General features: G+C 36.5%; 2 protein-coding genes across 2 annotated transcripts in view; one reads left to right on the forward strand and one right to left on the reverse strand.

Annotated features, from left to right (window-relative positions):
• Window positions 1–23,862, forward strand: part of nt5dc1 (5'-nucleotidase domain containing 1) — a 575,653-nt gene that overhangs the window by 70,211 nt on the left and 481,580 nt on the right. The window contains exon 6 of the mRNA XM_043675150.1: window positions 3,225–3,306. Coding sequence (XP_043531085.1) covers window positions 3,225–3,306 — 82 coding nt within the window. The remainder of the gene's footprint in view (window positions 1–3,224; window positions 3,307–23,862) is intronic.
• Window positions 11,006–20,869, reverse strand: LOC122545899 (collagen alpha-1(X) chain-like). Its single transcript, XM_043684776.1, has 4 exons — window positions 20,813–20,869; window positions 20,242–20,356; window positions 17,375–17,413; window positions 11,006–12,774 (listed from the first exon to the last, which is right to left on the reverse strand). Exons 2-4 carry the CDS (start codon window positions 20,339–20,341, stop codon window positions 11,006–11,008), a joined length of 1,908 nt encoding a protein of 635 aa, XP_043540711.1. The 5' UTR covers window positions 20,342–20,356; window positions 20,813–20,869.

Below are 23,862 nucleotides of genomic sequence, written 5' to 3' on the forward strand. Positions count from 1 at the left end.
CAGTGAATTTGCATTAACGAAACATGTGCTATTGCTGACTTTTAATCATGAAAACTTTTGTGAACTACTGTTCTGGCAACAATGTTACATTTTGAAACCTTTGCCTTCATGACTGTTTTAATTTGTTATGTTGTCACTTTTGGAAGAAATTAATTTTAAGAGGCTAACTGCTAGCAATGTTGCATTTTTCTTTTTATTTATTTAAAGCGTAGGGCAGTATGATACTACAATAGAAATGGAACAGCCCTAAAACATTCCTTTGCATTTTATTCTAGGTTAAGGCAATGCATTGTTCTGTGGTATTAATACAGTAGCTACATTTTTGGCAAATATATTTCAGCATGGCTAAATGTGAGATAGCACATTTTAATAAGAAAAACAGAGATTGCATACTACTTGGAAAGTACTATTTTAGATGTGGTAAATCTGCAAACATGTAAAATAACCTGACAGTATAATAGCATAAATCACTAAAGTAGCAATACAGATTTATAACTCCGTTTACAAATAAGCAAAGTAGGCATTACAACTTGTTTTAAAGTGGTGAAATCTAAAAATGTTAAGTTGGTCTTGAATCTAATCTTGGTTAAATCAAACCCTGATTACTGTCTACAGTTCTGGTTTATAGAATGAGAAAAAGAGTTAGAGGAAGTGGAGATTGTCCAGAAATGTGATGGGTGAGTGCCAAACCAGAGGACACAGCTTAAAATTACGGGGTAGACCATTTAGGACAGAGATGAGGAGAAACTTCTTCACCCAGAGAGTGGTGTCTGTGTGGAATGCTCTTCCCCAGAGAGCAGTGGAGGCCCAGTCTCTGGATTCATTTAAGAAAGAGTTGGATAGAGCTCTCAAGGATAGTGGAATCAAGGGTTATGGAGATAAGGCAGGAACAGGATACTAATTAAGGATGATCAGCCATGATCATATTGAATGGTGGTGCAGGCTCGAAGGGCAGAATGGCCTACTCCTGCACCTTTTGTCTTATTGTCTATATACTAATGATGAAAAAAAATTCTCCTTGTTTTTGAAAAGAGAAGGCTGAGTCATTGCATTGAAGTCTTTAAAGTTATGAAGAGAGAGAATATTTTCATTTATGAGGATAAGCAATGCCAGATATCATTAATTGTCAACAAGAAGTCCACTTGCAAATTACAACGAAACTCCTTTTACCCAGGTAATGGAGAAAAATAAAATTGGCTACCACAGAGTGGGTATAGGTGTATTTAAGTGATGGCCAAGTAATTATTTATGAAAGAAGTAGCAGACTTCTGAGTAATAACAGGATGAAACTTAGATGGAGCTTAATTGCTGGCATAAACTGGTTGGCTTGTGTAACTTGTTCCTGTACAGTGTATCCTTTATAATATTTCTCACCATTACGATCAAATGATTTTAATTCTGCATATCGTTTTGGGAGATTTGCTGAACAAGCATCCAGGTGCAGAAAGCAACATTCCTTTTTTTTATATTGTGCATGAACTTTAAACCTGTTTTTCTAGTACCATAAGATAATTTAAAGAAATGACTTGTTTCTTGCTTGCAAGGGAACTTTTGAGTACAGTTAGGCTGCTAAGATTGCCAGTCAACAGGGTGATTTTCTGCTTATGGGATGTTTTAATTTTTTTCCTCTTAAGCTGTTGCTTCAGCAAGAGTTTGTCACTGTCTAGCACAGAGATGGTCCTGGCCAATGTGCAAACGTTTACAGCTTAAAACAGCCATAATCATTTAGCTTGAAAGTAACTCTGGATCAGAGGACTGACTTGTTCCATATTTTATGACTCAAAAACTCTCAAAGTAGCCAAATCTTGCTCTGGAAGCTGCATTCTATTTCGTCGTGTACCTCAGGAAAATTAAATAATTTCCAAGTTTTTATCCGATCTTTATATGATTGAATATTGGGGGTTAGTTAGCTGGATGGCTGGTTTGCAATGCAGCATGATGCCAACAGTATGGATTCAATTCTTGTACTGGCTGAGGTTACCATGAAGGAATCTCGTCCTCAACCTCTCCCCTCATTTGAGGTGTCATGATCCTCGGGTTAAACCACCAGCGTATCTCTCTCTCTCTCTCTCTCTGTCTCGCTCTCTCTAAGACGACTCTTTATTCTGATTTAACTGCTTCCCACGTTTGTTTGTGGCAACAACTAGTCATGTTTCATAAATTAAACACCAAATGTGAAATTTAGAATAGCATATTCTCATCTTTTGATCCTGGTACAAGTTGCAATTTCAGAAAGTGCTTTCTGGACTTCGACTATGTCAATAATAGTGTAACAAATACTTCAAATAGCTTAAATTTATAATTCAGCTTATCAACTGACAATGCCAATGTTGAATTTTCCTCAAGGGGAGTGGGGAGGGCAATGCAGGTAAGGGGACTTTTCAAGAAAACTGCCTTTTGGCCAGAAACTATAAAATAGAGGCAAGCACAAAAGGAAGCAAGGTTCAACACTGTTGTTTTTTACATTCTTCAAACTGGAGCACCAATTCTGTAGTGCCATGAACCTATATATTCTATATATCCAGAACTAAAAGTTGATGAGCTGGCAAAAATTCTTTGTTTTTTTCTTGTATTGCGCACAGAATGTTAATGCTAGCAATCCTTAACTTTTCATGTACCTTGTGCTGAATTTGGGAATAAGGTTGATGGGAACTATCTGGTAAGTCTTTCTCAGGTTGCTCTCTTCTCATTTAAACTATCAGAAATAGACCGGCACAGCAGTTCGCTGCACAATTCAGAAACATGGCCAACAACCTCTGAGGCAGTGTCATTATCAGTAGTTTCCCCAAACTGGATTTCATCCCCTTGAAAATATTACTCGAGCTTAAGTTAAGCCATTACTTTGTGCCCAAAAACATGGTCCCAAAAACTCGAATTTTGCACGTTTATGCACGGCCTATTAAATAGGTGAGTCTAAGTATTGCAGACGTGATGTAAAGAAGTTTGCATGATACAGAAGATTTATTAAACTTAACAGATGCATAAAGTCAAGTATTTAATGCATTTAATTACTGAGTATTACATTTTTTAGCTTTTGGAACAAAACAAAACCTAATTATGTTTCAGTACTGTAATTCTTTTGTCTTCCAGATAATTGATCATATGTAAATATAACCTGCACAATTACATTGATTCTAGCTGCACTTGTGCCTTTTAAAACAAAATTCTTAAAAAGCAATTGAACTGATGTGATTTGGGGTGTTTAAACCATTGCTTTCTCACAGAATAGAACTGTGAAGAAATATGAATTCTGGAAGGATGTGATTGCTTCTATAGAATACAATTACAAAGCATCTGCCTTCAAAGGTAAGTCATTATTTTGTGATTCTTAATGCAAAGTTTTTTAGAAATTTGTAGGACTCATTATTTTAGATTACCAAGTCTTGTTAAGTATTATGGAACTCATAACCCACTGTAAAATTGTCATCTAGTAATTGTAGGCAGCATGAAGCTTCATTGTTATGTCTGTTTTGGATTTTCTTCTTTTTAATCTGTATATTAGAATGTTCTTTCAGTTGTGATAATGAACATGCTGTTATGGTATGGATTTATCATTTTACAAGTTATCAAAAAAGTACTAAGAAGTTTCTTCTTCCTAGATGTTATTTAAGCATGTAACTATGGTTGTTCAAAGGAAGCAGGTTGAAGTCTGCTTTTCCACTCCATTACCAGTATGTAGCTGCTCTGCCAGAGAATCTGTAATTGTGGTCAAATGTCTACTGGCAATGTGAAGGTTTGAGGAACTTAATGTGCAATAAATTTATGCTTCTGCATTATATTCAAATTTTCTCCATTTTATTTACATCTGTCTATCATCCACTGTATCTGAATACATCTGGCTCAGAATTACTTCATTTCTGAACTAAATCACTGGTCATATGCTTCAAAATAGGTGTAAAAAGAAACCTGAATCAGTCATCAAACTGTAAACAATCATTATTTTGGTGCTAGGTGAAACTTTTAATGCCATTTTTACTTGATATTGCCTCTGTGAGCAGCATGATACGTTGTTTCTTTGAATGCATTTTTGTGGCATTAATGTCTGTAACGATGAAATTGAGACTCTTCCATGCTTGCATGTTTTTCAACATTTTCATGATATTGTTTGCATTTTAATGTTTATGAAAGATAATCAGTCTTGAGTCATTAATTTTCATACTTTAAGGAATATATGGTATAGGATCAGTCTTGTTTGTATTTATTTTCTAGTAGTTGACAGGAAATAGCTGTATAAAAAGCCATCTACGCAATGGGTGTAACTGTCCCATTACATGCCTTGAAGAAATTCCAACTCGGACTGTTCATATTTGTAATGTAAACACATAGAATTAGTTTTACTTTGTTACCTCACTTTTCAATGTAGGTGAGTGCATTATGATCGTACATTCATAATCACTGATCAGCCATAACAACTTGCCCTGATACTAACCTTTATTTTAACTGCTCAGACTGGAATGACCAAACATTCTTCATCTGAATTTCTCTTGAATACTTATCAAGTTATGACCAATGAGATTTTTTTCTGTTCTGCTATGTATAGAATAAAGTAAAAAATTAGTAAATTAGATCTTTGTTTTCACCCCTCAATCACTAATCCAGTCATATTTTTAATGACAGTGATTGGCTTAACGACAAAGGAGAATTCTAGCAGAGTGAAGTAACTTATTCTCTCTTTTAAATATAACATAAACATGGTAGTAAAAGATGTTTTAATTATTAAATTACCCTCCTAGTTGTCAACCATATTGCATCTCTCTTTTAGTTAAGAAGATTTCATATACTTGATCAGATCAATTTAAACAATACAAATGCTTTCTGTTGGAAATGCCCCGCAGTAGATATTTTCAGTTGTACTCCATACTAAAGGCACTTTCTATAAATGGTCCCAGGAATCTAAGCTTGGCTGTGTGCATATAATTTCTGGTAATGTAATGTTGGTTAGGGTCAATCAGGGCACTTGCGTAACCATAATTTGCTAACTGAAATTGATGTCAGTGTCATAATTTTCTCCTCTTCAATAATGTGATGGAGCAAGTTAAACTATAAATAATATACAGTTAATTTGTTAAATGTGATACTTGGAAAGTGTTTAAACACTGAAGAGGTCAATGTTGCAATTGTTACTGGGCAGCAAATTATTTGGTGTGTTTCTCTGAAAATACAAATGTTAAGATGTCTCAGCACTCTTACAATATTAATATAAGACTAAGTCAGCATTTGTGGTACAAAGTTCTATGCAGTTTAGTTTGTCTTCATGGTCTCTACCAAAATTTAGGTCAGCTCAATCAACCTAAAACAATTATAAATTGCTGCACCTTCCTTGGAAGTTGAAGGTGTCAAATAGGAAGTAAGGAAGATGGCTTTCACAATCCACAGGGATTATCAAATCAAACTGCTGATTTTCTAAATGTCTAGCACATGGTTGTAAGCATCTGTACTACAAAGTGATTACTTTCACTGGGGTATGCAATCTATCTCGTATCATTTCTATCTGCTTTGCAATCACATGATGTCTGCTCAAAAAAAGTGGCATATTAGTGAACCGATTCTTCCATGGTAGATATCACTTGGCGATCGGTATGCAATTTAGCTAGATTGGTTACTTCAATAAATAAATGTCTTTTAAATAAATATCAACATTTAAAGTAGATTTTGAATTCAAAGTTGTAGTGTCAACATCAGCAAGCTTTTTCAGTAAACTCTGTCATGCATCTGTAAATAAATTATTCTTATTTGGCATTTTCTCTAATTGTAATAGAATAGCATTTTGGTCATATGGATTTTTCTGTCAAACCTTCAATTTGGGGCCATTTCCACAATCATACATTAGAATATAAAATATTCAGCTTTTATGTTCTTTGTTTAGAGAATCATTCTGTAGAGGTTCTGTAGGCAAAAAGTTATAAGAAAATATGGCATGAGAGAAGTTAATTTTTCATTTGAATCAACTGTACTGTAGTTCTTATTGGTTACTGTTGTGTGCATATTCCTGTTTGCTATCAAGCTCATTTGCATAACCTTATTGTAGGTCTTGTGGCAATCATACCTGGTAATATCTTCACTGTTATGAACAGTGCTAAAAATTGTTTTATTGCTCAGTGAAGTTGAAAGAACACAATCTTTCGTCACTTTAAGATTGTTTGATCATTGTAGCAGTCTGTTAGTGCCAAATATTTGCTTTAAGTTTTCAGACTTATTTCAAGAGTGGATTTTATGAGGCATGCATCAAATTATTAAAGACAGGGAGATGGGTGAGAGCTGGCAGGGAACCTGTGCAAATTTTAAACAGCTTGGAGCGGAAGTCAAATGGACAAAATGCATGAGTACTGAATAATTTGATGTATTTTGATAGTGGAGATTGGAGTCACCTTTGAACATGCGTGTGGACTAAGAGGACATACGAAAAATTGAACCAAAGGTAATATAGTCATGAAAAATATTAGGAAACGGGTAGTAGTTTTAAGTAGAATCCATTCATAATGGTTGTAGGCAGGTGAATGAGCACTTGCCCTGGGTTCAACATGATATTGAAATTGTCTACAATCTGATTTGCAACAGAGGAGGTTTTGGCAGAAGTGAATAGCAATGATTTTGCTTTTGCCAGTATTCAACTGGAGGAAATTTTGATTCATTTCTTAAAATATGAGGGCACAAATGTGGCCATGTCAATTAGGAAAATGGACAATTTGATGTGTGTCATCTATGCTTATTGAAAATATCAAGAGATGGTGTCACTGAAAAGCAACCTGCAAATGATAGAGGAAGAATTTTTGGGAAACTGTAGAAATATGTGTGTTTGGCAAGAGGTGGAATCATTCCTGAGGGTGAGCAAGCAGCATGAAACTAGATAAGAAGGAAGTATGCCTAGTTCCCTGGATATGTCCTTGAGCTGGAATACACTTAAACATAAAGAAAACAACTGAGAGCTGTGATGATGTGAAAACCAAGCCTGATGGGCAAAGGTGAATGTGATGTTTGTCGTCAATATGATGTACCATGGAAATATCTAGAAGTAAGATGTAACATCAATATCACTTAAATTAAGAGTGGGCTAAGCTTGTGTAGATGCATGAAGTCCCAGTAAGTTGTGTAGCTGGATGACTGGCTGATCAGTCACACATTTTAAGTATTTAGATCTAACTTTAAGTTGATCTTGCCTCGTCAATAGCTTCACTTTGACCCTACCTTTACCCATCAGGCTTGGTTTTCACATCATCGCAGCTCTCAGTTGTTTTATTTATGTTTAAGTGTAAACTGAATTCTGACACTTGTAATGGAAAATATATTTATTTCAAAAACAGTCGAATAATTTAAATCTAAATAAAATTCATGTGATTAACCTGACATTTTAACTATGCCATTGGAAATATTAGGAATGCTAGATTTGTTTTGGCTCGATCACAGTAGGGAAGGTCAAAGACTTATGATCTATTCTACACCCTGGGTCCTCGTAAGTTGGACTGAATCATATCATTACAAAAGATTTGTATGCCTTGAAGAAAATCTCATGGTACCATCCAGGAACCTTTATATGGAATTAATAGCTCAGTAATGGTTTAACCCTTTTCAGGTGAGTGGTATATCTGCGATATATTTTAAAATAAAGTGGTTGTCTGGTGCTTTTAATGGATGACTTGCTGGGTCCAGGCATTAGACAATTTAAAGCGGCTGTCCATATTTTGCAATTTACGACCGAGCACGAAAAAATAATCTGACTGGATGAAGACTCTTTGTGAATACTTTCTTAATTCCTGGCAGTCACTGAGAGAGATTTATCCACTCCTCCTCTTCTTTCACCACCTCCCTCCCTCCCTCTTCCCTGAAGGTTTTGAAAAATAATCTTCAAGGTGACAAATCTTCAGATCTTAAATCTTCAGATTTAAACCAAAGGTATGTCTGTCTACAGTACCAGCATAAAAATTGGAATGATCATGTGTAGTAATTGGTAATTTCAGAATAGTGATGCATTCTGACAGAAGTGTTCCATGGCGTTGGACTTTTCTGGTTGGCATCTTTGGCCCTCCAGCTACATAATGCAATTATATGATGCAGAATATTCTGCAAGTGTAATACAGCTGTCACTTATAAATTGCAAATGCATGACTTTAACTATTCAATTGAAATTGCATACTTTGTTCTTTTGTATAAAAGAATTTAAAAATCTCGATTTAAAGAATGAAAGTTTTTTTTGTGGTAGCTCATGAAGATGATACATTTGCAACATATTTTGTACTATTACAATTCCTAGTTTGGTAAGTGAGAGAAATGACTAATATTCATCTCCACAGTTTTGCTTGAGAAAATATGTATTTTGAAACTGTTGACAGCAGCACAACTTACCTTGTTTCATCTCATCTCCTGAAACCTCACTGATGCCTTTACAAACATTATATGTAATATTTCCAAAGCACACCTGGCACATGTCCCATCTTCTACTCTGCATTAATTTCAGGTCATCCAAGCATCTACCGTCTGTGCTATAACTTGTAGGAAGGTCTGTTCCCTTGTACCTCCCTGATTGGAGGTCTACATTGGCTCACTGTCAAGCAGTGTTTTAATTTTGAAATTTTAACTCATTTTCAAATCCTGTCATACCTTTTTACCTCCCTTTAAATCCATTCATCCCAAACTCTCTGTAAGTCTGCAGTTCTTATAATGAAACTTATTCTTTTCTCTTAAGCACCTCCAATTTCATTCACTCCCTGATTGGCGGCCATGCCTTGATTGATCTGGATTGATCTAACTACACCTCTCTGCCTGCGTATGTCACTTTCCTTCTTTAAGATACTTTGTTAAACCTACCTCTTTGACCAAGCTTTATTCAATTTTCTCATCTAATATCTTCTTCTGTGGCTTGCAACCAATTTTTTTTTATATAATGCTCCTGTAAAGCAGTTTGGGAAAGATGTTAACATAAATTTAAGCTGTTGTAAAGAAAGGTGTTGGTAACACTGTTAAATGCCAAAAAGTGAAATTTGGTGAGGTCATGTTATCATTATGCAATAATTGGATAAAGAATATCAGCTATAGTTTTCTGACAGTGATTTATCCTAAAGTTTTCCTAAGTGTATTTCTATAGTCTGGTAAGTCTATGAATTTATCTTTTATAATTTTTAATTTGTGTTGCAACTTAAAATTATTTTTCAGTATCTAACTTTAGTTATGTGTAATGATCATGTGAAGTGAGATGTTAAGAACATTGTTATAAGATTGGTTATATCGTACAACTCAAAATACAGTCATGAATTCATGGTTTCATTGTTGCTTTTATGCAACCAGACGAACATGGGCTTTATGTTCGAAGAAACACTTTTTATGGCTAAACTAAACCAGAAGACCATTTTGAAGTAAAACCGCTTTCATTTGAAGCAAGTCTTTTCTATGCCTTTTTCACTTTGTGGCTTATAGTGCGTTAAGAAGAAATCATTAGAACCCCTACAATGTGGAAACAGATCCTTCAGCCCAACAAGTCCACACGGTCCCTCCCAAGAGTAACCCACTCAGACCCATTCTTCTACTCTATATTTACTCCTGACTAATGCACCTAACTTAGATATTCCTGAACACTATAGGCAATTTTGCATGGCCAATTCACCTAACTTGCACATCTTTGGATTGTGGGAGGAAACCCATACAGATGCAGAAAATGTTTCCACACAGACAAGGCTGGGAATTGAACCCAGGTCCCTGGCGCTGTGAGACAGCAGTGCTAACCACTGAGCCACCATGCCGCCCATGGAAAAAGTCGCATTCAAAGAATGTAAGAAGCTTAAGTACATATTATTTTAGAATTAAGTTCTGCATTTTGTTTTGTGTAATTTTATAAGACAAGCCTAGGCTTCACGATTTAATATAGTGATAAAGTTTGTTTCTTATAAATTTGACCATTTTCTTTGTAAAAAGCAGGATAGTGCTGAATTTTCTAAGCGATTTATTTTCTTTTAGTTAAATAAAAAATGGCTCCTTCAAATAAAATATGAGGCGCTTTGGAACCCTCCAGAACACTTCTGTGTATCAAATAAACATGATATGATATTAATCATTAGGGTGTGATACTACAGATCCTATTAAATCTGTGCCTCCTAATTTTCATTAAAGCCACTTGGAACTCAGAGATACCACTGACCATCTAGAGGAGAAGTAACTAGTAAAAGTTAATAAGCTGGTAAAAGCAATGTCAGATGCTGGAGATCTGAAACTAAAAACAAAGTTGTTGGTAGTCCAAACTGACTCCTCTTTGTAACCCCAAGGAGTATGTTTCTGTTTTTACTTTAGTTAATAAGCTGGTATTGTTGAGTGAACAGATTGATCCACTGCCTATTGTATGTATCAGTTTTGTGCACTAAGTCTGATAAAGTTAATAAAGATTTGGAGATGCCGTGTTGGATTGGGATGTGCAAAGTTAAAAATCACACAACACCAGGTTATAGTCCTACAGGTTTATTTGGGAGCGTTGCTCCTTCAGCAGGTGATTGTGGAATATAAGATTCTAAGACACCTTACAATTTCATACTCCACAACCACCTGATGAAGGAGCAGCGCTCCAAAAGCTAGTGGTTCCAATTAGTCCTGTTGGACTATAACCTGGTGTTGTGTGCTTTTAAACTTAATAAGTTCTGTGAAACTTGTAAAAACATACTTTCATCTGGAATTGTTTCATAACTACACACGATCAGAGACTTTTAGATTGGCTTTCTCAACTCACTGTATAATTATAATTAATTTAAGTCTAAGAATTAAAATTAAATTCAACAAGCTTCACTATGATAGCCAGAGAATTTTGTTTTTAGTAATTTTATTGACATGGATAATGGCAGCAGAACAAACATGGTTCTTAAAAACACAATTATATGCAAAAAATCTCATTATTTTGACCGGTTTTAGGTTCGTTGTTTTATTTCGAAATGTCTTTAATCAAGTTCTTTTGTCTTTTAATCACATGGAAGCCACTATAAATTTAGTTCCATCATCCATTTTGAGTTGCACTTTCTTCAGTTGATATGCATCATGATGGAACAATTAGATATCCTGAGAAGGAAGAACTTTTCTTTTCAGATGAATACAAACCATTGAATTCTTCTGAAGATAGCTGAATGTAAACTTTGTCTTTCTTACGTAAGCTTATTATAGCACTTCCTGAGGCCTGATCGATATAATCCTTTTTATAGTCATCGAATGTATACATTACAGCTTCATCATTTTTGTATAATCCAACCCAAACACTTGCTCCCTTAACATGTATGTGATAAAAAAATTGATATATGCCAGGTATTTTGCATGTAAAAATCCCAGTAGATGGATCATAATTATCATTTGAATTAATTAATATTTTGTCAAACACCACTGGTTGGTCTGTCGATGAAAACGAATGAGACAGGATGGCTGTAAATGCTGGTATCTTATGTTTCTCTGATTGCGTAGCAACTTTTCCAGGTGGTCCTGGTGGACCAGGACGTCCTGGAGGACCTGGAGGTCCTTCCCGTCCAGGTGAACCAGGTATATTGCCTGATATTTTTCCATAATAATTACCTGGGTTACCTGGAGGACCTGGAGGACCAGGCTCTCCTCTTTCTCCTGGATTTCCAGGAGATCCTTGATCTCCAGCTGGACCTCTTGGACCTTGTGGTCCAGCAGACCCTCTCATTCCTTCTTTTCCAGGGTACCCAGGTGCCCCTGGTGAACCTGGGCTACCTGATTTACCAGGTGCTCCAGATAGTCCTGGGTCACCTTTTTGACCAGGAAGTCCTTGTGGACCCTCTGAGCCTGGTCTACCTGGAATTCCTGGAGATCCCGACTTTCCAGGTGCACCACCTGGCCCTGGTTGTCCCTTTGATCCTTGAAACCCTTGTGGTCCTGGTGGCCCTGGATTGCCTTTTGGCCCTGGTGCACCATTTTGCCCTGGATTGCCTTTTGGACCGTCCTGACCTGGTGGGCCATACGGTCCTCGTGGTCCTTGTGGTCCAGGTTGACCTGGCTCTCCCTTTTTCCCAGTTTCTCCAGGATAACCATTTGAGCCTGCAGGGCCGCGCTCTCCTCTTGGTCCTGGATTTCCAGGTTTACCAATGCCTGGCATTCCTGGTTCTCCCTTTTGACCTGCTGAGCCTTTTGGCCCAGGAGATCCAGGTGACCCTGGTTCTCCTCTAGGTCCAGGAGATCCGTTTCTTGATTGTCCAGGTGGACCTGGTGACCCTTTCTGGCCTTGTGCTCCTGGCTTTCCTTGTGAACCTGGGGCACCTCTCTCCCCATTGGAACCTGGTTTACCAGGAGGACCAGGAGACCCTGTTTTTCCTATTCCTTTTGGTCCAGATGGACCTGGTGGCCCTCTTGGTCCTGGTTCACCTTTTTCACCTTGTTCTCCTGGAGCTCCAGATCCCTTTTCTCCCTTTGGGCCTGGTTGACCTGGACTTCCAGACTTGCCTTTTGATCCAGGTGCTCCTGGTGATCCTGGACGACCTGGTGCCCCTTGGGAACCTGGTTTACCAGGAATTGATAATCCAGGTGGGCCAGGAGGTCCTCTTGGTCCTGTACTGCCATTTTCTCCCGGTTTCCCAGTAGCTCCTTTGTCACCTTTCTCTCCGGGAGATCCCTTTGCACCAGGCTTTCCTGATGCTCCTGGAGCACCTGGTTTCCCAGCAGATGACTGTCCTGGTGGTCCTCGTGGCCCAGTACTACCAGGAGCCCCTCTCAGTCCGACTCCTGGTTCTCCCGGTGGACCTTGTGGGCCTGGTGGACCTGGATAACCTCGTGGCCCGCGTGGCCCTCTTGATACTCCTTCTGATAAAAATAAAAATAAATATGGTTTAGAATTTGCTATCTTCGTGCTAATTCATTTTAGTTGGCTACTTTCATTTTAACTGGTCATGGTGGACACCATGGGTTTGTGAAATCTTCCATCAAATGCCAGGCACTCTTTTTCATGCATAAACTCAGACTTTTAATGAAACAATAAACACTTATTCTGCTTAAAAAGTATACCATAACTACAAACCCATTGCAGACCTAACATGATACTGATTCTTGTTTTCAGAGTGATTTAAATGTAAATTGCATTTACCTTGCACATAGTCACCTTGTGAGGAGCAAGCAGAATTTTATATTTTTCTATTTAACATAAAGGAATTATTCAACATAATCTCTTTGCTCTTTACTGTATGTCCCTATTAATAAAGGTCAGGATACTGTGCGTTTTCTTGACTGCTTTCTATTCTTAACTGCCACGGAAATTCCTAATATTTCTTGGAATCTAACTTTGTATTATTTCAAAGAGTGAATTGAATCCACCCAACATTTTTCAAATAGCAGATTTATTGTTTTAGTGTTTTCTATAAATCTGTTCAGGTATTGCATTTGATATCACAACCTAAATATAAATAGATCACTAATGTTAAATTACTCCCAAGTTTATATAGTGGTATAAAATATTATAATATTAGTCTTCAAATTTAAAGTTTTTTTCCCAAATTATTGGCACTTTTTTTAATGTTAGCCACAGTATATTACAAGTTGTTGATGGGTGGGCATTGCAAATTCATTCTATCAGTAGCAGTAGTCAGGGTTTTGTGGGTTGACCATTTATCTACCTATCCAGGCCTCCATAGCGGCTGACATTTCAAGTGTTCACTTATCTTCCAGACCTGTCCTCATGTCCACGTCAGAATCAGTACCACTCCCTGTTTTCTTTTAAAAAGCATATTGACTGCTTTGATCTGGAATGTAATTGCTCAACCTGCTTTTCTTCTATAAATATCCATGTTCACCTTTTCCCCTCATCTCCATAACTGAATCTTTCAGAGAAAGATTTTCTTCCATTTACAGCACTGACATGGTTGCAACAAAAGTCACGTAAGGCTGTGGAAGCATTTTCAGGGAGCTATACTTCTTGAAGGAAAATGGATCATGAGGGTATGGGGAGAAAACCTGCACAGGGTACGAAATTGGATAGTCAACAGTAATCATACTGAGTGGTGGACCAGAATTAAAGGACTGAATAGTTTCTCCTCAATTTTCTGTGGTAAATTGTCTCTCATGTCACATTTGTGCATACGTTGACGTTGCTCCTCTAAAGCCTATCCTACATTATGGAAAAAATCACAGAAGTGTCATAGCATGGAATGAGGCCATTCAGCCCCATTGTGTCGAGACTGGCTCTCCAAATGAGCAACTTGGCATAGTGTTATTCTCTGCAGATTCCCCATATTCTTACGCATTGCTTACATTTATGTAATCATCTTACATTTGCTTAAATGTCTCAATTGAACCTTCCTCCACACACTTTCAGGCATTGCTTTCCAAATCTGAGCCACTTGTCTAGAAAAGGTTATTTTTATCTCACATTTGCTGCTTTTGTAAATCACTTTAAACTATTCTTGGTCCTTTCAGGTATGGGATTATTTTTTTCCTTCTCTATTCTGCACCCTCTTGATTTTAAAAACTTTTATTAAATTTCCTTTTAACTACCTTCTTTCCGAGGAGAACAGCCCCAGCCCCTCCACACAATCCTTATAACTGAAGTTTCACATCTCTAGAGCAATTCTTGTAAATCCTCTTCTGCATTTCCATCAGTGTTCTCACAGGCTTCCTATGGTGTGGTATCCAGAACTGTACGCAATACTTCACCTGAGGTCAGCAAGTGTCTTATGCAAATTCAGCATAACCTCTTGGCTGACAATATAACCTCTCTTCCTCTATGCCCCTATTAATAAAATTCCAGATATTGAGTGCTTTATTAATTGCGCTGTCTCTGTTGTGCCGCTTTCATTGAGTACATTTATAACCATCCTTATGCTCCTGAACCCTTTTTAGAATTATACCTCTTACTTTATTATCTGTACCTGTTCTTTCTGCTGTTACATGTTGCCTCGTAGTTCTCTGCATTTAATCTTCGTCTGTCACCAATGTGCGCATTCCACCAACTTTTGTAGTTCTATGCTGCCTTTCTCAGTTTATAATGCTTTCAAATTTCTTATCACCTGCAGACCTTGAAATTTTTCCCAGCACACACAACTTGATCCTTAATTTATCAGGAAAAGTAGGGTTCTGATATTGACTGATGAGGAACCAAATACGAACTTTCCCTAACCAAAAATATCCATCGACCATGACTTTTTTTCTATTATTCAGTAAATGTTGCCACTGCCATTTATATACCATGAATTGTAACTTTTTTTGCAAGTTTGTTCTGTGACAATCTAGCGAATGCTATTGAAAGTCCATGTACACCATAACAGCAGCATTGCCTTCATCAGCGCTTTCTGTTACCTCTTCAAAAATGAACACAATGTCCTCGTTAGGGAACCATGTTGGCTCTTCCTATTCAATGTAGCTTCTTCAAATTCTATGCTGAATAATTGTTCCTAATTGTATTTCCAACACTGATAATCTATAATATTTGGGTGCATCCTCGCAAGCATTTTTGAATAAGAATTTCATGTTTGCAATTCTCCAGTCTTCCCTGAGTCTAGGGAGGACTGAAAGCCTATGGCCCAAACTGCTGTGATTTCCACTCTCACTTCCTGCCATATCCTTGAATGCATCTCATCTGGTCTTGGTTCCTTATCAACTTTAAGTAGCAATCGTCTATCCAAAACTGATTCCTTATCAGTGTTGAATCCTTCTCATTGCTGAATTTCTTCCTCTGTCACCCTGGCCTGGGTTACAGCTACCTCCTTGCTAAAGATAGATGCAAAGTATTAATTGAATACCTTAACGTTTCTCTGCCAAGCTCCTCCTCATTTCACTCTTCTACTGCCTAAAGAAGATTTTGAGATTCACCTTTACATTGGCTGCCAATGTCTTATAATTTGTCTTTGCTTCTCTTATTTGCTCTTTCACATTCTTCCATTCTTAACCTGGCTAATCATAGTCACAGTATATCCAGCTTGATTTTTATTTTTTGTTCCTGCAGTGTCGCAATTAGTCTCCCAAAGATCTATTACCGTTTTCTCTCCCTTTCTAACTTGTAACTTGTCCCTTAGAAATTTTTCTTTATTTTAACGATGAAGCCTAAGCAATTAACACTCCTCCCACCCTAAAACAGCCACATACCATACCTCAACACCACCATCTCATGCCCACCTGGACTATCCCCTCCTGCAGGCACATGCACACAGACATAATATCCATTGTGATAAAATAGCTTGACGCCGATAGACTCCATAACTTACTGCTTAACATCAGAAAGCTATACATTCTGTATACAAAATGCATGGGCTGCCACAATTGAACTCAAATGGAATAAGTTTGCTTTATGAATGATTTTAAACTGTCAGAACTTAAAACACTTGTAGCTAATATTGTGTTTTTGTTTTGGAATTAAGTATCTCAGTCTTATCTGAGAGAATGATATCTGCTACAATATATTTACAGGCTGTGGCTGCATGCAGTTGTGGTATTTGTCCCTTGCTGTTCTCAGTCATTAACCTTGGTGCTGAAATTAAAGCTTAGCAAAAACTTGCTTTTACTTTTCCTGTTGCTCTGCATATTTTTATTTCAATTTCTGCTGGAAAATAATTTACTGATTAATATCCCTCATTGAGGCTCATTCTTTAATTTTGCTACTCTGAGACATGTTGGATAATTTATCTCATGTCTTCAATCATTTTATTTTTCAGTTTTTCTAATTTATTTAATTTTTTAAGATTTTCGAGTTTGTTTTAATTAATTTCGTTTTCTTCCCACACTTTGTGCAGTTAAAAATAATACCTTTTACATCTTTATTTCTATGTTTTATCTGATTTAATTTTTTTATTCATCATCAAGTATTTCCATTTACCAATTAGAGCATAAACAAATTCTCTCAATTCTGGACAAAATTGAAGGCAGCTTTTTCTTCTGGTAAAGAAAAATGAAGTTCATAACTCGAGTTATAGGGTGTACAGAAGTACTTGAACTATTTTTACAAAGGTGTGTCACATTCAATAGATAGGGTAATTCCAGCAGAATTCAATGATCACTAATTACATCTGATATGTATTCAAATCCATCCTGGGATGTTTGACAGTAATTACTCATGTAAGAGAATCAAATGTACTTTTTCTTTCTGGCTTCAAATTTTTGCTGCTGTTTACCTATTATTTACTTATCTACGCTACTTAACTCTGTGATCTACCTGTATTGCTCGTAAGCCAAAGCTTTTCACTGTGCCTTGGTACACGTGACATTCAATTCAATTTGATTCAATTATTATTAGTTAAGTTGGTTAAGAACACTACAATATGCTGGAGTAATCTGCCATGAATTAATTGAGTTTTTTATTTAGTTGAAACTTTTATATATTTTTCCACCTCTTCAGTATTCTTAACAAATTAATGAGATTTGTTTTACCTGCAGCATCTTTATTGTTTGACTGAGGATCCAATAGTATTTTTCAACTTACCTTCAGAACTGTAGGAATCATCTTCGTCTGAACCACTCCCTGTTTTCGAAAATCATTAACAATATTCAATGAATCTTAAAATATTTAATGATTTTAATTTGACATTTAATAAGTTAAAAAAACCTTTGCAACGACATTCATCTGCATCAGATATTCCTTTAAAGAGTACAATTAAAACTTAAAACCAAAGTCACCTACTCTAATTAGTTGCAATACTATCTGCACATTAGATGCACACAGAGCTTTAAGAAATGGCATTATAAGCACTATCAGACTCTGGAAAATAGCATAAAAAGCCAAATGAATATCATGTAAAACGTCGCAAAGCATTTGAAGACTAACCAGTTGTTTTGTTTACAGGAACTAAATGTACAGGAACTAAAATGCCAGCATGGATCATTCTTATAATGATTTAATTAAGTTTTAATCGGTTCACATTTATTTTGTTTGGAAACCAAGTAAGGTGATGCCATTGGGGTGAAGGTTTTTGTACACTTTCCTCTTTTGGGATCAGATGCCTCTTTTAAAGATTATGGTCAGGTATGGGATTGGCTGATCAGAGTAAAGTTTCTTTATAAATTTCTTTTTGTCAGTTCTGAAGAACTGTCAGATTCAGCTTAAACGTCATCTCAGTTTCTCTCTCCCACCCCTAACCCAATGATATGTCTGACCTCCAGTTTTTTTTTATATATAGCAGCCAAACAAAAACTGCTATTTCAAATAATTTTTCCACCTATTAACATTTGAGTTAAGGTGCCAGATTCACCCAAGACTTTTTTAACTAATTGAAAATTAGGTTTGGTTCTTATTCAGTGGCCTAGCTTGGAATCAGTCATAACCTTGTCACCTTTTGCAAATTGTAGCCCACCCTTTTATACCATTTTATTACAGCTAGTTTAAATAGTTTTTTGATTGAAGACAGGAAAACTGACATTACTGGGAAGTCTGAGTTTCTATTCCAAACTGCATTGTTTAATTGTACTACATTTTTATAGGTTTCATTATCACCTCAAAATTTGAAACTTTATGTTTTGTGCACTACTTAACATTATAGAAACAAATCCTTTTAAAAAAAAACCCTGCTTTTTGGATCTCAATACTCCTATTTTTCACCCTTGAGGTTGGTAGTCAAATATCTTCCATGGTAAATGCTATTTTACATTTTTCAGAAAATATTAAATACTATTCTACATTTGTGATAAATTGCTTCATTTTATATTTACAATAAATACAGCTGTAATACATACGGTATGAATAGTAACTGTAGGCAGTCATTTTTAGGCATTCACCATTCTCTTCCATACAAAGCAAGGAATATTTTCTTATTAATGTGCAACTGAGCAAATCAGCAATACTTAGATTTAAATGTTAAGGAGTTGCATGCATTCAGTGTGCTTTGCTTTTATCTGTACACATATGTTAGTAGATTGCTTGTGGTATCACTCATAGAATTAGATTGTGATTAGGATTGCGTAGCACTATCTGGTCAACTTTAACTTTAATATTATTATTCATCTAATTTCATAATCAGATCATTTGTCAAATAAATTGTACAAACTATCATAGCATGATCAAACAGAAAATGTGTGTAAATGTAACTGTATCTTGTATCTTGCTACTTGTTCAATGTATTAAAACACCTGAAGTGGGAAAACATTTAATGGATACTTTCACTAGTATTCGTAAAAACAAATACATTTTAATATTGGAGGTGTGAGATGTGAATTTTTGGATTATTTATGAAACCTAAAACTTGCTTTGCCGAAAAGGTATTGCAATCAAAATGCATTATGTCCAGGATTGTACTGAGTAAATGATTTGCATGAGTCTTTACCAGCTGTATCAATTAACTAATCCTGGATTTCAATGGAGGTACATTTGGAAAGTGGCCAGTCTAGAGCAGCATGAGAGAAAGATAAGAAGAGGTTTAACCCACACATGTAGATGCAGCATGCATTGAGAATATTGTTTAGAAAACTTGAAAATGGATGATGGCGTCAGGAAGTGGCAACAGAATAACGCAACCACAATGTTAGCACCCTAAATCTCTCAGCACCAAGTCTAAGTTTTGTACCCTGAGGTTTTGCTCCATCTAATTCACCCATTTGTCTGCTCCAAGTGCTTCCAACTTCCCTACTTTTAAGACATTGGTCTCCCTTTCTCCCTGCATACATTTGCTTTGTAAAAATTACCATATATTGTTAAAGTTCAATGGGCTCTGTCCATAATTTTTCCCACTTAAGAATGGCTGGGAATTAAAATAGATATCTACTGTCAAACCAAAATGAGCAAAGTGAAGATAGGTTCCATTAACTAATGATGTGTGTTTGTGTAATGTGTGCATATTTGTATGTGTGTCTGGAAACTGAATCTTTTCTGAAATGTTAATGTGTATGCATTTATACTGTATAATGTAGATATGGAATGCACTGTTATTTCAATATTTTGCAGATAAATATGCATATATTGAATCTCACAACTAAATTTTTGTATGTATAAATGATGCCTGCGCAAGATAGTGCGTGCACATGTCTGTATGCTAAAAGCCGAAGATACAAGAAAGTGAGAAAAAGTTTGATAAATGATTGACATAGAAGCAAGGAAGCAGATGAGAGGTTTTCACAATGAATTGAAGAGGTCAAAGAAACTTGTACAGCAAGGAACACTTTTTGCATTTTTTGTCTGCACATTTCACCTAAACATTTTAAAGAAGTGTACAGTATATAATAAATGTACACATATGTTTAACTAATTTAAATAAGTTACAAATAAAGCCAGCAACCACCTTATACAATATAGGCATGTCTCATTTTGCAGCATTATCTTACACAGACCAGTAAAGGTTTAGTATATTAAGTTAAACTTACGACCATAACCGCGACGCTGATATGCAGCATTGTATCCCATTCCATGGATCACATTCAGTGTAAGCAATACCAGAAAAATAGTGATTTGATTTGAAACCATGGTTGTTGATCAGATCTGTAAGGAGTGAATAAAGCCATGACAAGCTTAAAATGAAAAAGTAATTTAGCTTAACTGTATTTAGTACTATTTCAAGAACTGAACAGTTGAGTGGAATTATTGAAGTTACTGTGAAATTTAAATATGGATACACAATTTAAGAAAATATTTTTGTACTGCTTTATGTATGACCTTAGTGTTAGCTATAAGGTCTTTGATAAGGAATTTAATGTTACTCAGACTAAATTTTGCTTAATACCTTAATGCTGCATGTGTGCTGTTTTGTCAATCTTACCTGTTTACATCCCATGACAGAAATGTGAAGTGTACAGGGCACACTGATTTATTCATTGTCGTACTCTGTACAATAAACTGTTATGGTAATTTACTGCAAACATACACAAAACGTTAATCTCTGCCTTTGTTGATCTTTTCCCAAGTCAACATTACTGTAAAGTTGAAGATAAAACATACCAGTATATTCTGATTTCGGAGCCTTGCTTCAGTTCAGAATCCCTCACTGGCTATTCGCTGAAATTATGCAGAGTTTGATGAAGTACTGTCTTCTAAACTGGTTGTGTGTCATATTTATATCTGTAAAGTTTTAGCTTTGTGCAACTAAAATTTGTAACTCCTCCCTTTCAAAACAAAAGTTCTAATTATACATTTCATATATACATTACATAAAATGCGTCAAAACGTTACGTCAAGTTAATGGGTTGTTTGTGGTGAAAGCTTCCTTGCCATCTTTGGGATTGGTAACTATCTCTGATGTCTTCAATTCAAATGTGAAACAGATAATTAAAAGAAAAAATGGGAAGTTTTTAAAAAAAATTAGTGAAGTCATTCATGTTGACCAACTTGGAGTCCATATTTTTTCATGACTGTTATGAAGTAACATAGAACATAGAAGAATACAGCGCAGTACAGGCCCTTCGGCCCTCAATGTTGCGCCCACCTAACCTACACTAGCCCACTATCCTCCATATGCCTATCCAATGCCCGCTTAAATGCCCATAATGAGGGAGAGTCCACCACTACTACTGGCAGGGCATTTCATGAACTTACAACTCGCTGAGTAAAGAACCTACCCCTAACATCTGTCCTATACCTACACCCCCTAAATTTAAAGCTATGCCCCCTTGTAATAGCTGACTCCATACGTGGAAAAAGATTCTCACTGTCAACCTATCTAAACCCCTCATCATCTTGTATACCTCTATCAAGTCACCCATAAACCTCCTTTTCTCCAATGAAAACAACCCCAAGTGCCTCAGCCTATCCTCATACGATTTTCCTGCCATACCAGGCAACATCCTGGTAAACCTCCTCTGCACCCGTTCCAGTGCCTCCACATCCTTCCTATAGTATGGCGACCAAAACTGCACACAATACTCCAGATGTGGCCGCACCAGTTCAGTGTTTTTAAAAACAGAAAGACTTGTGGATGCTATAAATCAGAAACAAAAGCAGGTATTGTTGGAAAAGCTCAACTGGTCTGGTAGCATCTAAGAAAAAAAAATCAGTGTTAATGTTTTGCGTCACCAGACCCAAAGGTTTAAAACACTGATTTTTCAGTACAGTGTTTTTGCTAAGTTTTACCTAGACATCATTTTGCTGTTATCAATTTTGTAAAGTATCTGCATTTCACTTGGTTGAGCAAGATATTGCTAAGGAAGAGAGTATGTATCCAGCACACTTGCAGACTGTAGTTACCGTCACGTGTTATACATTTTGAGTGAGTAAAGTTCATTTACTGAGCCTGTTTTATTGTGTTGCTACTAATTGAAAGATTTTCTTTTCCTGAAAGATACGTTTGAAAATTCAACACCATATAGTAACAAAACAATGCATTGCAGAGGGCAAAAGTTATGAATTTGGGCAAATGGGAACTTGGGCACAGATGGAAGTAGTTACTGCTTGTCTTCATTGCCCCTACTTATTTGTGTTAGAGATAAATATGTAATTTATCCTACTTGCATCTTAAACTAGTTCAGATATTTATTTTGAAAACTTTAAGATGAATTCATTAAATACGTAGACTGATTTAATAAATGAAACAGTGGCTATTTTCAAATAGCATTGTTGCTGGCCTGCTGAAACTGCTTTTTGTTTTGAAAGTTTTTGGAGATCTTTGCAATCTCAGGTAAACATCCATATACACATCTGCTGTTTGTTATCTTGAGGAACTTTAGATATGTTTAGATAGATTTCAAAGTGCAGATATTATAGGGGTATCAAGGAGCATGATGTTTACTTGGACATTTAAATCCAGGAGGCTGTTATGATTAGATTAGATTAGATTAGATTAGATTACAGTGTGGAAACAGGCCCTTCGGCCCAACAAGTCCACACCGACCCGCCGAAGCGAAACCCACCCATACCCCTACATTTACCCCTTACCTAACACTACGGGCAATTTAGTATGGCCAATTCACCTGACCCTGCATATCTTTGGACTGTGGGAGGAAACCGGAGCACCCGGAGGAAACCCACGCAGACACGGGGAGAACGTGCAAACTCCATACAGTCGCCTGAGGCGGGAATTGAACCCGGGTCTCTGGCGCTGTGAGGCAGCAGTACTAACCACTGTGCCACCGTGCCGCCCACTGGTTGGTTATATCCCTTTTTTTTTTGGGAGGTGGTAAATGTCTGGCTCGTGACTAGCAGCAAGCAGATGTGGCAGTGAGCCAGGCAGTTAAGGGCTACCATACATGACCATGGTTAGGAAAATTCTGTGTTTAAGGTGTTTAATTCCATTGAAACAGATAAAATTGTAAAGCAAAGGGTAATCTTGAAAACAATTGGAGGAGCAGGAAGTAGGTTCGCTCTGTAAACTAGTATTGAGTCAGGTGTTGATGTGAGTAGTTTGTAGTGCACGAACAGTCATTGTGCTGTTAGGCAGTGTGTTAATAGGAGGAGCTTATAGCAAAGCCAAGCCAACACACTGATTTGCTTTAATTTTCATATATGTAGCCTCTACTTGTTACAAATATACATATACAAAGTTTATTAACGCCAAGACAGGACTTAAACCCCAATTGTGTGTTTGTATTTATTTCAATTTCATGATGAACTCAAGTGCTAATGTACTTTTATCCAAGTTACACTGTCCTATCTGAATGCATTGTACCTGTATGTGACAATATAAAAACTTAAACAGCACTTGACCCATCAAACATTAAGTATACAGAATACTTACAGACACTGACAAGTGTTTAAATTAGTGACTGACCAGGTCACACATCCATTGTGCAACAAAAGGCTCTTCAGACCTATTCACAGTTGATAGATGCGATGAGGGTGTGGCTTCTGCCAATGATTGTTTGACTACCACTGTTGCATAGCAGCTCTCAAAATCTGGCACCAAAGGCCTACCAATGACCCAGATATCCAGGTCTATCATATAAGATTTTGTTTGTAACTCTTGGCTATTGGTTTGACCAACTTGGACCTGTAAATGGTGTTACATAAAAACACAATAGATTAGAAATACTTTGGTGTGTTAGCATTTGTGGACCAAA

This window comes from Chiloscyllium plagiosum, chromosome 3 (assembly GCF_004010195.1).
Source record: "Chiloscyllium plagiosum isolate BGI_BamShark_2017 chromosome 3, ASM401019v2, whole genome shotgun sequence".
Classification (NCBI taxonomy): Eukaryota; Metazoa; Chordata; class Chondrichthyes; order Orectolobiformes; family Hemiscylliidae; genus Chiloscyllium; species Chiloscyllium plagiosum.